Below are 14,887 nucleotides of genomic sequence, written 5' to 3'. Positions count from 1 at the left end.
GATACCACACTTTTTCCATTATAGTAAAATTACTATTCAGAATTATTCCTTATATATTTGAGAATACTATTTGAGAATTTAATATGAGAAAATGTATATTTCACAGAACGTTTAATAACGTTAAACAATTTTTAGAGACGGTATTAAAGAATTTGCAATATTGTATGTTATGTAGCACTTTCAGTGGATTTAAAATTCTCTAGCAAATATTAATTCTGAGATTCTAGAGGGAATTCAGAATTTTACTTTCAAGTTTTCAAACTTCCCAATAACAAAAATATATTCAGTGAAATTGAAACTTGCAAATAGTTCAAAGCGTTAAATAAATCTTACAGCATAAGTTTTCATCAGTTTCAAAATTTCCAGAATTCTGAATACGCTTCGTCGTTCGTAAAGAAATAATTATTATTGAATTTTTCAAGAACCATGAATTTCGTACGGCACTGAACCGGTGATATTTTTCAAATAACCCCGCCCTGCCGACGCGACAAGTCGTCGTGTCTGGATCAGCCGGAAGGCGAGCATATCTTGTAACTCGAGGTATCGCTGATATACCAGTAAATGAGAGATTTCACAGGGAAAAATTGCACGACGCTCGATACTCTCGCGTATCATCATTGGTTATTAACTTTTTCAAGTTTGTCGATCATCGAAATTACAACATGGGCATGCGGCAAATCTACATGCGCGGCGCTGCTACAAGCCCTGCTTCCTGCGCGCCTTCTTTTTCACCGGTGTTATACAGGGTGGTCCATTAGTAGAGACGACTGACCACCCCTGGTTCCGTTGCGTGTCTCGCTTGATGTTGCTTGAAAAAAAAACGTGCATCAACGAAAGACAGATGACTGGATGGAATAAGCAACGTACAAGAAACTTTCATTTTGAGGACACTTCTTTTGCCTGTCTTTGGCTTTCGTATGATTACGGATATTAAGGTTATTTCTCCGGTGGTGGTACAAAGAGTATATTGATATTTCTTATGTACTCTTTTTTTAGTACTTCCCCAGGTTTATTTTATTACTTGGAGTAATTGGAATATATTTGTTTGTGATGTAAAAAGTTATATATATATATTTTTTTTTTTTGTAGTATTTTGTAGTCCATGTACATAGTGTTATAATCTTAATGTAATAATGAGTATTTGGTTTATAAGTATTAAAAAAAGTATTTGAATTATGTAAAATGTAGCATAATTAGTGAATTTTTATGGACCACTCTGTATACGCATGAAGATATGTTTCTCTTATTGTTAAACTTTCAAGTATATCAGCGATGGAAGTTACTAGAAAAGATATATCCAATCGATCGGATGGGAATAATCGTGCCAATATAAATAATACATTAAATCTCGTTGCAATATTTAAATTGGTATGGTGAATCGAAAAGAAGACCAGACAGGTTGCAGGCTGTCTTTTACGTACACCAAACTTGTTATACATGTTCAACATTCTTTTACAGGAATTTTATAATTCATTATGCTTGAAACAGTTGGGAGAACCTTTTTTTCTAGTTCTGCTAACCGTCAATTTATTAATCCCTATAAAGATTTGAAATATTCCATAGAGATAAGTAAACAGTTTGAATGGCTTAATTTATTATTTCCTATCTTAAAAAAGGTTAATATGTACTTGAAATCCGTGATATGTACCGAAAGAAAAATATTTTACAAAAGAGATGTGCAATTTGAATTTGGAACCAAATTTATCGTTTAAACTTCTTTATCGAAAAAAAGGAAAGTTTCAGAAATAAAACTAATAAAAGTTAATAAACGCTATAGAATATTTAATATAACGCTCAATGTTATTCGATACAATACCGACGTTTAAAAAGAATCGCAACCCTTAAGTATCGACTAGCCCATTCCCCACATCGGCCCCATAACCCAGTCCCCCAATTGTTTCGAGCATAATAATGGTCAGGGTCGTTCATGGATCCTTCACACGAATCCATCGTCGACCATCGTGTCGCGTGACACGCGATATCTTCTCTCCTTTTCTCTCTCGTACACACCCATAAACGCATACGTAACCTCACTTACCATGCAAATAGTAAAAGTACACACACGAATAACCAATACACCAAAGCTACGTACATAAGAGCAGAGAGAAGGAAAAATAACTAGAGAGATTAGTCGACTGTGTGTATACGTATGTGTATGTGTGTGATGCTAGGCGTTTAAATTAACGTGCATGCGAAGGTTGAGTGCCCTCGGGCGGTGTGGTCACGTGAACCTGTCTGCTGACACTTGCAGGCACTCAACAAGAAGGAACATAAGGGCGCCATGTCCCCGGAAAGTCCGGAGCCTGACGCGATCGAGTACAATCTCACTCCGCGCACCGAAGCCAAATACACGAAGATCGACGAGGAGTTCCAACTGATGATGCAGAGGCACCAACATAACGGCACTCGGGTAAGTGGAGGTCGTCGTTCGGTGTTGTTCGACGGCCGACTGACGTCGAGAGGACAGACAGGGAGAAAGAGAAAAAGTCCCGGGCCAGGAGAATACCTGGGACGGCTGGAAAAATTGCGTGGATGTCCCGCAACGACGGTTCCTCGGTGATAGGTATTGTCGATCTTAGGCATTTTAGGCGTATGAAATTATTCAGAGTTTTTAGTGTTTTTGTAGTTTAATTGTGTAGAACTTGGGATTTGGTATTTTTGGTGATTTGAGGTTATTGGGATCGGTAATCGATGTTTTGGGGATATTTGAAACTCTGGTATCTTTTCTCTTTTGTATATGGAGAAATTCTTGAATCCTTATATATTGCGAGAAATGTTATATATGTATGTATATTGGGAGAAATTGTTATCTTTCTAAATCGTATCGTATACCAAGTTGGGAATTTTAGGTGTACATTGTTCTTAATGGGTTTGATCTTTGTAGAAACGGATAGTGCTGAAGGTCAGAGATTGTGTTGCTGGGTATTACGAGTGATTGAAACTGGGATGGGGATTATTGACATTTCTGTTGTTTCTGAATTTGAGATTCTAGGGGTTTTCCTTTCTTCTGCATATTTTCAAAAACTATATTAAATATTACACTATAATAACTTGAAACATAACTTGAAATTCTATCGATTCTTCTTTGTAATCTGAGAAATTCTTTATTAAAAAATTGTTTGAAACTAGTAAAATGACAGTAAATATTTTTCAACGATATAGTCGATATGTCTGAATATTATAATTTACGATAAAAAAGAAAATCATCTTTACATCATTATAAATATAATCTTTACCTATATAACTTCGTCTTACTGAAATCTGATCAATGTTAACGATGATTTGAAGGAAGAAAAATTCGTTAAGTAATCACCAAACTTCCCATAATAAATTTACTATCAACATCTAATAGCGTGCTGTTCTTCGTTATCAGTTTGAAAACGTATAGTAGCTGGAAGTTTACAATGGCCGCCTGTTCCTTCTGCTGTTTCACTTTGGGAACCTCTGGCTCGGAGTTTTCACATGACTCGAAGCAATTCGTTAGTCCTCCTGGTTACATTTATTAGGTTTTAACAATCCGCCATCAAGCAATTTGTCAGTGACGGTTCGATTTAATTCGCACCGTTTAATTTATTATCGCAACCTGAGCCCGTAAGTTTACAAAACAGCCAAGCTTGTACCTCTAAACCATGATATTGGCAGACATTTAAAACCAGGATATTATAATCTCTGGTTAGTTGTTAATCTGTTTTTCGTTTCGTTTGTTGGACTTACTGTGTACATTGTATCAAGCTTCATCTGGTAGCGATTAATGCGGCATTCATAATTATTTTGGCAAGCAGAGTAAGCAATAGAGGCTGGTTGTCTTCTTCAGAATTTGAGAAACCTTGAATATCGTATAACTGAAAAGTTTGAGTCTCATTTAGAGTATTTGACTTAAATGTAAAAATGTGGTTGAGGTGTTCTTTCTTTCCTTCTTCTTTTTTTTAAACATTTTTTACATGTATTATCTTTTTATAACTTGGATAATGTATATCTCAAAATTTATAATCACGAATTTTTAATCACATGTATAACATTAAATATATAAATACAAAGTATTATCCTTTCTTTTTTATATTTTTTTTTTTCAATCTCTTTATAGGAATTATTTTTGTACAATTTGGAAAAATATATATTCCTGACAATTTCAATATCACAATTTATATAAATATAAAGGTATGACTCTATGTTTTAATTTTTTTGTAGGAATTCTTTGTAATTTATTTTATTTATACACAGAATGGAGATAAATTTGCTTTTGCATTTATTTTGTTTGATCGGGTGTTTTATATGTATATATATATATTTTTTTTTATTTTGACTATTGAATTTTATCTAGCAGAAATGGGCAAGGGGATAACGAAGACGTAATCTCGAAACGAAGACCTTATCAGAATTTGCCAATTCTCTTGAAGTCTACCATTGGTGAACATTGTATTAATAATGTCGTCGTGATTTACTGCGATTTCAGGCAATGGGACAATCGAATTACACTCTACCTGTATCCGTACCAGTGAATAGTTATGGCGAATCTCTACTTGGATCTAGTCCCCAAATGGCGCATACCAGCATTTCTCCAAGACCGTCGTCTTCTGAAACAGATTCAGGTATATAATCGATTCTTAAACTTTAGATATTGATCTGCAAAAATATTAGTAGATTCAGCAACATATTAATAATAATTGTAATAAGTTAATTCCTATATTAGTTACTAAAACGATAAATCTTAATTTTGTTGTTTTTCTACAGTATATCCACCAGGAGGGATGTTGGAAATGAGTAATGGTTACCCACCATCGGCATCACCACTAGGAGGTTCACCTAGTCCAGGACCTTCGCCGGCACTAGGAGTCGGAGGAGGCAGTGCAAACAAAGGCAGTAATCCGTCTAGGCATTCACCACAACCTCCGCCTCCTCCACCGCCGCCTCATCCTCACAGGACTAATCTTCGAGTAGTTATTCCAACACCCCTTACGCAACCTCTCTCCGAAGACACTAGTTACGATGTTAGTACGCACTGTGCTTGATTTCAATGCATTTTATTCAGTGCATTCAGTTAAAAATTTTATTTCAAATTTAGGGAATTTAGTTATACTTTAATAATATTTTTATATACTTTATGTTTTTCATCATTACATTGGATATTCTTTGTTATTAACTTTTTGTAATGAAATTTTAGAAATCTTTATTTTTCTTAATCTTGAATTTCAATTCTCATTTGAAAGAAATCATGAAAATTCAAATTCTAAATTTTTGTTAATTTTATGGTGTATAATTCACAAATTTAAAATCACTATATTTTAGTATTTAAATATAATTTAAGATATTTTATAGCAATTTCCTAGTGATCTAGTAGTCTAACTGCGTGTAATTGTGTGCAATTTCACACACTATGGATAGTAATATATAGATACGTGAAAAGTACCCTTATGTAATTACAGAATATTTCATTCTAATTGATCTTTTGTTTCGTGTTTCTGATATACAGAGTGGCCATGCACAATCCACATTGAACACACCAGTAGTAGCACTGCAAACACCATCAGTTCCAGCTGGATATTCTAGTTTTGGACCAACGGATTATTCCTCAGACTTAGGAAGCTTAGCATGGTCTCATCAGAGGTACGTTGATGACTTATCAATGTATTCGGCAGCCACCATGTCCAGCATCAGGTAAATCATATTTCATAATTATTCTTGTGAAAGGAAACTATATGTCCAGTTGGTATGATCTATCATTCAAAACGTTTTAAGAGTCTCTAATTACATTTTGTTCATTTACGTGTACGTCATCCTTCCTACAAACGAGAATATATTTAGAAACAAGCTTACAACGCAAAATATTGTACAAACGCTTATTCAAGAAAAGATTAAAGATTATTTGTAAAGTTTAATCGTGCTTGCAACGACGGTACTCGTTCTAACAACAGATCTTCTATATTTATCCAAGTTGATGATAAAAATATCAAACAACGTCCACTGGAGGTTTATAGTTTTTTTTCTTATTTGGATAGTTGTTTGTAGCATGCTAGTGAATCGTATCATTTTTCACTGAGATTTAAAATTCTTTTTCGGCAGTCAAATTTTCAAAGTTTTAAAACTATCTTCATATCAGTTTATCTCAAATCCTTTGGGACTAAAAGAAACAAGGATCTTGAACAAAAATATTTTATCAATTAATTATTTTAGGTACTCAAGCTTATTAAATGCTAAATCCACATAACAGTTCATCTATGAAGTGACAATGAGTTTTAACGATATATACTTATTTTAAAACATATTATACTTATTTATTCATATTTAATACATTAACGGCTTTTTGCATATTTTATCTTGCCTCTGGTGCTAGTGTAAGGTTTATAATTATCAATATGTGTTAGTAAATCTGTTAAATGATATTCTAGAAAGATACATAAGATACAACCTAATCCAAGCCATAGTTCTTTTCAATTTAATTATTGTATACACTTTCTTCGGTCAAGGCCTGGTCTTATATCTTCAGCCAGCATATTCTCTTCAGAGATGTTATATTTTAGAGTGCGAATCAATCTTGTTCAAATGTTCATAATCGAATCTAATATCTTCAACTTTATTTGATTACAGTGGTCTTCCCCATCTAGCAGTGTCGAGCAGTACACCGCCACCGGCCACATCGCCATTACCAGTGAAGATAAAAAGTGAACCGATTAGTCCACCTAGAGATCCTCACGGTGGCAACAGTGGCTCGAACAGCGGGCCAAGTAATACCAGCAATCTTCATCACACAACTCTGAACGTGGGACCTTCGTCCAGTACCGGTGCACCACCTCCACACCATGTACCTCATCCGGGGCCACAATCGTTGAATCTTGTGTCGAGCAGACCGAGCAGTAATCCACCGCCATCTCACTCCGGTAGTATAACGCCGACGAACCTTCCGTCACCTGGAAGCGGCACAGTGGCAGATATTCGAACGAGTCACTCGAACGCCGGGGGAAACGGTGGGAATAACTCAGACTATGAGAATGGACCGCTGATGAAGCGTTCCAGGATCACTGAGGGCTGGGCGACTTAATATCAATCGTAACGGTTAATCGCTCGATCATTTCATACCTCTACGTACAACGGCGTATAGTGCTTTTGTGAAAAGTTCCGGGACTTGAAGTCAAAGACTCGTTAATTATTATACGCAATGTTCGGCCATGGTTCTTTTTTTTTCTCTTCTTGTAGTTGGATGCGCGCGTAAGACGAAGAATCCTTGCGAAGAGTCCGACTTTGGCTGGACAAGAGAGGACACAAATTTGTTTATATTTTAAAAGTCCAGAAACACACGTAACACGACACATACACTTACAAACACATACACATAAAAGAATACGTTTGTTTGACGATTAAATAACGGTGCCATAATGTTGAAGCGTTACACGTATATATATATATATATATATTATATTATACAATATATGATGGATACATATATATATAATATCCATTATATATAAAAGATATATATATATGTATATTTTCATGTATATAATACGAAAGTTGTTTGTATATATGTCATTTATTCATTGTCATTTTCTTCGTGACATGGCATATTGTGTCTTTGATACTTGTCGCTAATGGCGAAGATATATTCTATTCCGAGTGAAGAAAGGTAATGGCGGTACGTTTAGAATTGATGTTAAGAAACGAATCGGGAGCACAGCATTTCGGAAGATAAGTGAATCGACAACCGAATTTTTAAGAGCTTTCGAAAACGTTTAATGAATTTACGGTTTAGAGATTTACAAATAATTGTACTTTGTTACTTGTTTCTTTTTTTTTTTTTTTTTTTTTTTGTGCGTTATGATGGTAGGTAGGCAAGACCGCGGCATAATCCGTTAATTGATGTTTTTACATAATGAATGCCGAGAGCAATGAACATAATTTCTCTCTTAATTGAATGCCTAGTCAGAGAATAATGATATTCGATTAGTATATAAATTTTAATTTTACAATTTTTCTTTATTTTTTCTTTTTTTTTTTTTTTTGTAATTGCAATATCTCTTTCCTTTATTCCAGAGAAAAGAATCATACTCTTACTTTATAAACGATCAATGGAGTCGTACGAACATTTTATTAGAAAATCTACACAGATTTTCATATCATATGAGTCTTAGATCGTTTAATTTTCTTTTTAACAAATCGTTGGGTTTGTTTTTAAAATAGCGGAGTTTCTCCCTCCTCTTTTTCTTTTTTCTTTTTTCTTAGCGAAATAATTAACGGTCTATGTCCGCTAATAAACAAAAAGATGTTGAATAATTAATCGGCTGCTGTACTCAAAATAATTGCGAGTAGAGAAAAAAAAATATGATCGAAAATTAATATATTGATTATTATGAGGTAATAGAGGAGATATATGCATATTACATGTGAAATAAGCATCTAATATAGTGTTGATTATTCAAACAGAAAAGAAAGGTATATACACACGAACTTGCAGATGTATACATATATACATACGTTATATACATTTTCCACAAGTATTTTGCACATTTGATATAAAGAAAAAAAATGAAAGGTGACACGGAAGGAAGAAACTTTGCAACCCTTAACGCCTAAGTCATACACAACGAGAGCTTGCACCTCTGTAAGCATTTATTTCCAAATAATAATCTATGGGAATTAGCAAATTTATTTGAATCAGTATTTAAATCATATTAAATATTCATGGCACACGATTTTTCTATAACAGTGGAACACAATTAAATTAAATTAAATATGAAGTATAGGGAAAGAGAATATTTATTATATATAGTACATCCTTGTAAAATGCTTTGTTAGTCGAATCCATAATTAGTTGGCAAGATAGGGTTGCAATTGTAAAATACAGAAAGTCTTCTTCCTAAGTTAAACCGCTTTCGGGATGGTCTCAGCCTATGCTTTACTCAATCTCAGGATGTATCCTGGTGCGAGCTGCTCTCAAGAGTCATATTTGGTACATTACTGTAATTAATTAACGTAATTAATGGAATACACAAACGGTATATGAATAAATAGTGCCTGGCACCATTTGTGGCCCTCCTTCAGGTTGACTTGTTCACGTTGTGACTCGCATAAGGTGACTCGTCGACAAGCTACGTGTAAAGAAAAGTGTGTATCATACTGAAAGATACAAAAAAGTGGATTAAAAATAGTAAAAGAAAGCGATGTTGAGTAGAGTGAGAAAGAAAGAAGAAAATAGAGAGAAAGAGTGGTAGAAAGGTTTATCCGTACTACACGAATTAGTGGAATCATAGACTTTGTTTTACAACGTTCTGTCGACGAATCGACAACCTGGCAAGTCAGTCTCGGTTGTATTATAACCGAAGATTATATTATACGTACGTTAAAGAAGGTAAAGAAAGAAGAGTCGTATGAATCTTCGATATTAATTTGTTTCTTTACTAACGTTGCAGTTAGAAACTATCTAATGACTGTACGAACAATCGGTGTGCGAAACATAAGATATATAATGTATAGTCACTAATGATTAATCACAAATTTTTAAGATGATCACAAAGTGCAATCTCTTAGCCAACACACTTTTTTATCAAAGAAAAAAAAGTATAAAGAAATTGTTATTTTTCATAACGAAAAAAGTAAGATTTAATGTATTAAAAAAAAGTATATATATATGTCTCCACTAGTTATTAAACATTTTCCTATTGACGCAAAATTTATTGTATTTGAATTGATATTATATATATATATATGTATGTATGTATGTATATGTATATATATATATATATCGATATATATTATATATATATCTCTCTGAACTTAAGTGTACATGCCTGAAGTAAATCCTTGAAAGATAATCTACGATATGATTGCATTGTTTCCAATTTTTAAATCGCTACAGGTGGATCGCATTGAATAATATAATTACTGAATTATATTATCTGTTACTTGATATTTTACGATTATTTCTCGGCAGTGTTTTAAATAACCAGTGGTATTATTGTGCTTCATTTGTATGTATAAGATAAAGCGATTTGCACAAACTTTTCATATCTACATGTAATGATACTCGAGATTTCAAAAAGATTCAACAAATAAATTTGGCACAAGGCATAACTATTGATCATAAGTTTGAGAACACTGCAAGATAAAGTCGAATACTTTGACTGACATATTATGTAATATGTTTTCATATTTCAGAAAGATGAATGTAAGAGTTTGATGGAAGTAAAGATCTTTCTTCATTTCATATCTTAATATAGCAAATAAGTAGAGGATACACTAAAGAAGCTAATCTATAATGTCCCAAGTACATATTATCTCAAACTTATGGAAATCAATAATGTGAACTGGTTCAATTTTTTCTCGCTCAATGCACAAAATTCAAAATTCAATCTTCAGTTGTGACCTCATGCAATTTATACAGAGTTATGAAGCATGTAATATATTCTTTTACAACGCATACGTAGTTAATGTCTCGTTTAGCCAATTATTAGGCGTACTTCTAATGCTAGACTGTCTGAGAGAAATCGTTCTAATTTGATCCACCGGTACTCATGGTCTCGTAACAAGGCAAGGATTACGATTTGCTTACCGATCTATTTTATTGTAAGATACCCACGTGAAAAAATAAGAAATACGTAGTGGTACCACTTAAGGTAGGGAACTTGTTAAATGGTGTACGTTAACGACGCGATTGTGCGTACCATTTTAATGTATATTTTTAATATGATGATGAAGTAAGTTGCGTAAGTTACACTCACATACACACAAATACGCGCGAGCAAATTCGATCTGTATCTATATCTTGTTCGGGGCACAACCGAGAGATCAATATGGAGTTTTGTACCATTTTAAATGATGTATCTGTTTGGGCCTGTTGTTAAACTATTACGTCGGTTCTAACCCTGTTGAAAGATTATTTACTTATTTACTAAGTGTTATATATTATATATGACGTTATATAATTAATATTTGCCAATCTATTATGATAAATAGAGAGAGACAAAATGGTACCATTATCCAATTTATTCTTGGAGAGAATTTGACCATCCTCTAAGTTGGATCAATTAAATTAATTTAAATAGAAGAATTTTATACTCTACGATATTGGTCAAACGGTTGTGACTACAACAAGGATTGAACGAAAAATATTCGATTGCAAATACGTAAAGCGTCAGCGATTATATAGTAGTTGAGAACTCAGAGACTATTATCGAAGTTGTTGGAACGCTGTGAAACGAAATGGACCATCATTTAGAAAATGTTGTCGTATGCATTAAACTATAGGACATACAGGAGTTAACAAGAAAAAGCATAAAAAGAAGATAAAAAAAACGTAGAGAAACAGAATTAGAGCCTTTTTGTACGGGAGCAAAGTTGTTGGACAAGACCGTTATCGAAAACCGTGTTTTTATTGGCCACGTACAGAACTCAAATGGATGCTCGCTTCGATTTTTTTTTTTTTTTTTTTTTTAACAAATTTCCCTTTACTCCTCATTCTTCTTCGTCTTTTCGAAGAAACATTCGTTACTCGAGGATTTCGTGCAATTTCGAATAGTCGGATGTTGGACGGTTTTCTAAAAAATTCATTAATCATTTTGAATAGAAAAACAATTCCTTTTTAATATATATATATATATCCGAGGATGTCTAAATATTCGAAATTTTCGTTCCAAAATGTTTCGTTACAGTGGCGCCATCGTTACGTCGCGGAGGACTGTTGAAACATTGAAGAGATTCGATAATTTCCCCAACCAAAGTATTCGAAATTATTTGACGCGCTCGAATGACTCAAAAACTCGGATATTTTTTAGAGTAGAAAAAGAATATATATAATAAAAAAGGTGTTGTAAATATATAAAAAGAGTTTAGTTAACGAATCGATTTATTAACCTTTTGTGCCTTTGAAAGCGAATCGTTGTGAATTGTTGGGAACCAACCGATTTTTAACAAGCGATCATTTTCGTTTGAGATGTCGCGGAACGATCGATCTATTCCGGAAGAACATTACAAAACTGGAAAATACGTCTCTTTGACGAATAGGAAATAAGATTTTTCCTGGGTAAATTTTATTTATTTGTTATAAAGGGAAGGAGAAAAAAAAATAGAAAAGAAATTGAACAGAAATTTCTCGTAGCGTTTCTTGTAAAATACTACATAGAAAAAAATAGTTGATATTTTGTAATGCAACCGAGCTTAACTATAAATCAAGATTCTTAATGATAAAATAATGATACCTATAACAAAGGAAGAAAAAATTAAAGAATTTTGAAAATTCAAGATCTCTATTCTATCTATGCGATCTCGAAGTATCTCCCTATATTTTTCGACCGTTATCACTGTTCGTTGTCACGGATCGATTGCGAAAAATCGAATCGAGTATCCGAAAAATCGATGTTGTAACTTCGATTTGAACTGAATAGAAAAAAATATAAAAGCGACATGTGTGTATATGTATAAACATGGTCGGAAACTCAAAGCACGGCACAAGTATCACTTTTGAAAGCGAAGCGAATATTTGCAGAAAAAAGGAAGAAAATGATGTTAGAAGAGATGCTGAACTATAATTAATATACGAGGATGTATAAATGTACTAGCCACAACTGTTGTCACTGCAGAGTAAAAGTGAATCTAATATACATAAAATATATATGTATATATATATACGTATGTAAAAGTAAATTTAAAAATACTGAACATATCTGTAAAGCCACGTAGCATCACATTTTTAAAGGTAAAACTCAAGAATATACCGCCATTTTATTGTTAACCATCGATCGTGTGTTTATTGTCGAAACTTACCCTCCGATCGATCAATCGATAACGATCTCCCTTTTTTTTCAACGTTGTCTGTCTGATAAATAATAAAAAGGGAAAAATGCTGAAAAAAAATAGAAAAATATATATAAATATATAAGATAATCCTCGATTCGGAGGGGATTCTTGTTTTTCGTGTTTGTATCGATCGATTGATCGATCTATAGTTTCGAGACGCACAGAATCCGCGTGTATGGTTATTATTAACATACTTTTTAAATATTATTGCGTAGCGATATATTGTTATTTGTACGATATATATATATATATACATAAAGAAACAAATGGTGAAGAATGAAAAATCTGTTTACGTTGCACTGTTGACAAACAAAAAAAAAGAGCGGCCCACTTGAACGTCGAGTGCAGAGTACAATGAAGAAAGAGCGAGAAAAAGAGGAAAAGGAAAGAAGTGTATAAAGGAGTTTAACAATAGAAAGAAATAACAACCACTCTGTATATGTAATTATACCGAAGTTAAAAAAAATAACCGCGTAACGTGCTATATAGATATTATTATTAAACAGACAAACACAAACACAAGAAAAAGCAGAAAAAATATATTATGGCGTATTATAGAGTTGTGCGTTTAAGTAGCCAGTGATAAATCTGCGAAAACAGAAAGGAAAGTAATCTTTTTTTTTATTTTTCTTTTTTTTCCCCCTCCCGTAATTCATAATAGTGTCATTTATCGTGAACATTTCTCACCGTTTTTCAAAGAGAGACAATTCGATCATCTTTTTTTCCTTTGCATATCCTTATTTGTTTCTTTTTTGTTCGACCTTTTTTCGTTCTCTGTGCTCTTTTTCTCTGGTAATATTCTTGAACTATTGAAAAATCGTAATTGTAATTCGTCACTTCTGTCACGTGGTTGTCAAGATCGTTGTATATCCGTGAAATTTGCAAGACGATTTTACGAAGGACACGCTTATTCGTCTTGTTTGTTCATTGATAATGCACGTCGAAAAAATGCTACACGCTGATGATGGTACAATAATGGACACGTTTGAATAGAAATGGTACCGGCAATTATCGCGTGAAAATCGAGCACATGCGAGTCACTTTCTTTCTTCTTACTTTCCCCCATTTCGATAATCATTCGCAAAAAAGTCAATCGCAATTAAATTACGTTGAATGGATACATTTAAAATTAAACATTTTTGTAATATGCAAAACTAAAATTTAAATCGATAAAGCTTAATATTCACAAATTAATATTAAAATAGCGTTAATTTAATAACATACGAGCCTCTCACGAACTAAGGTCATTAACTCCACTTTTTGCCAATTTCATAATTAATTTTCATATTCATAATTACGCGAGTTACAAGATTTATTTCCGCAAATTCATTTATTCTAATAAAGTGATATAAGTAACAGCGAATCCTAAAATTTGAAAAATGAAAACATCACCTTTCTCTGCATTTTAACTTGTGGAATTGGTCACTGTGCCTTTTCCAAACGACCGATATATTTCTTTAATAACGTTATATTTTTTTTAATTAAAATTACCAATTAGACACGTGTCCAATAATAAAACTATTAAACATCCAGCATCATTCTGAGGATACTCTCTATTACGATTATATATAAAATTATATATAAAGATATTCTCTATTACGATTCTCTTATCTATTGTTATCGATTGACGTAATACTTCAACCTTTTTCATTGTTAAAATATAAAGATGACAGTAGAACCAACCTAAAAAAGATAACTTATTTTAAAGTGCTCGCAATTGCCCGATTTAAACATAACTAGATTACACGTATTTCTTTGGTGCTCGACATATCCGGTCGTTGTTACATGTTATTGTCAATATCCTATACGAATAATAATAATCATCGTGAATCCTTGTCAAGGCCCATCTTTCATCGATCATCGATCATCGCGATTATTACTATTTGCTATTACTATAACTATTACTAGTACTACCACGATCACCACTATTATTATTATTGCTATTGCTATTATTATTAACTATTATTATTATCGTTATATCTGTATTATTATTAATTATTATTATTATTAATTTTATTATTATTATTATTAATTTTATTATTATTATTATTATTATTATTACTATTATTATTATTACTATTATTATTATTATTACTACTGATAA

At 32.7% G+C, this 14,887-nt stretch overlaps 1 protein-coding gene across 11 annotated transcripts in view; it reads left to right on the top strand.

Annotated features, from left to right (window-relative positions):
• Positions 1-11,411, top strand: part of Mef2 (myocyte enhancer factor 2) — a 73,108-nt gene extending 61,697 nt beyond the window's left edge. For 7 of the 11 annotated variants that reach the window (XM_072015169.1, XM_072015170.1, XM_072015175.1 and 4 more), the window contains 5 exons: positions 2,252-2,410; positions 4,454-4,589; positions 4,732-4,988; positions 5,471-5,655; positions 6,586-11,411. In XM_072015169.1, the coding sequence (XP_071871270.1) occupies positions 2,252-2,410; positions 4,454-4,589; positions 4,732-4,988; positions 5,471-5,655; positions 6,586-7,036 (1,188 nt within the window). In that variant the 3' untranslated portion in view covers positions 7,037-11,411. The remainder of the gene's footprint in view (positions 1-2,251; positions 2,411-4,453; positions 4,590-4,731; positions 4,989-5,470; positions 5,656-6,585) is intronic. The other 4 variants (XM_072015179.1, XM_072015178.1, XM_072015177.1 and 1 more) reach the window with 4 other exon arrangements.
• Positions 11,412-14,887: the final 3,476 nt, after the last annotated feature.

Source organism: Bombus fervidus, chromosome 13 (assembly GCF_041682495.2).
Source record: "Bombus fervidus isolate BK054 chromosome 13, iyBomFerv1, whole genome shotgun sequence".
NCBI lineage: Eukaryota > Metazoa > Arthropoda > Insecta > Hymenoptera > Apidae > Bombus > Bombus fervidus.
This window is presented reverse-complemented; position numbering and strand designations above follow the sequence as displayed.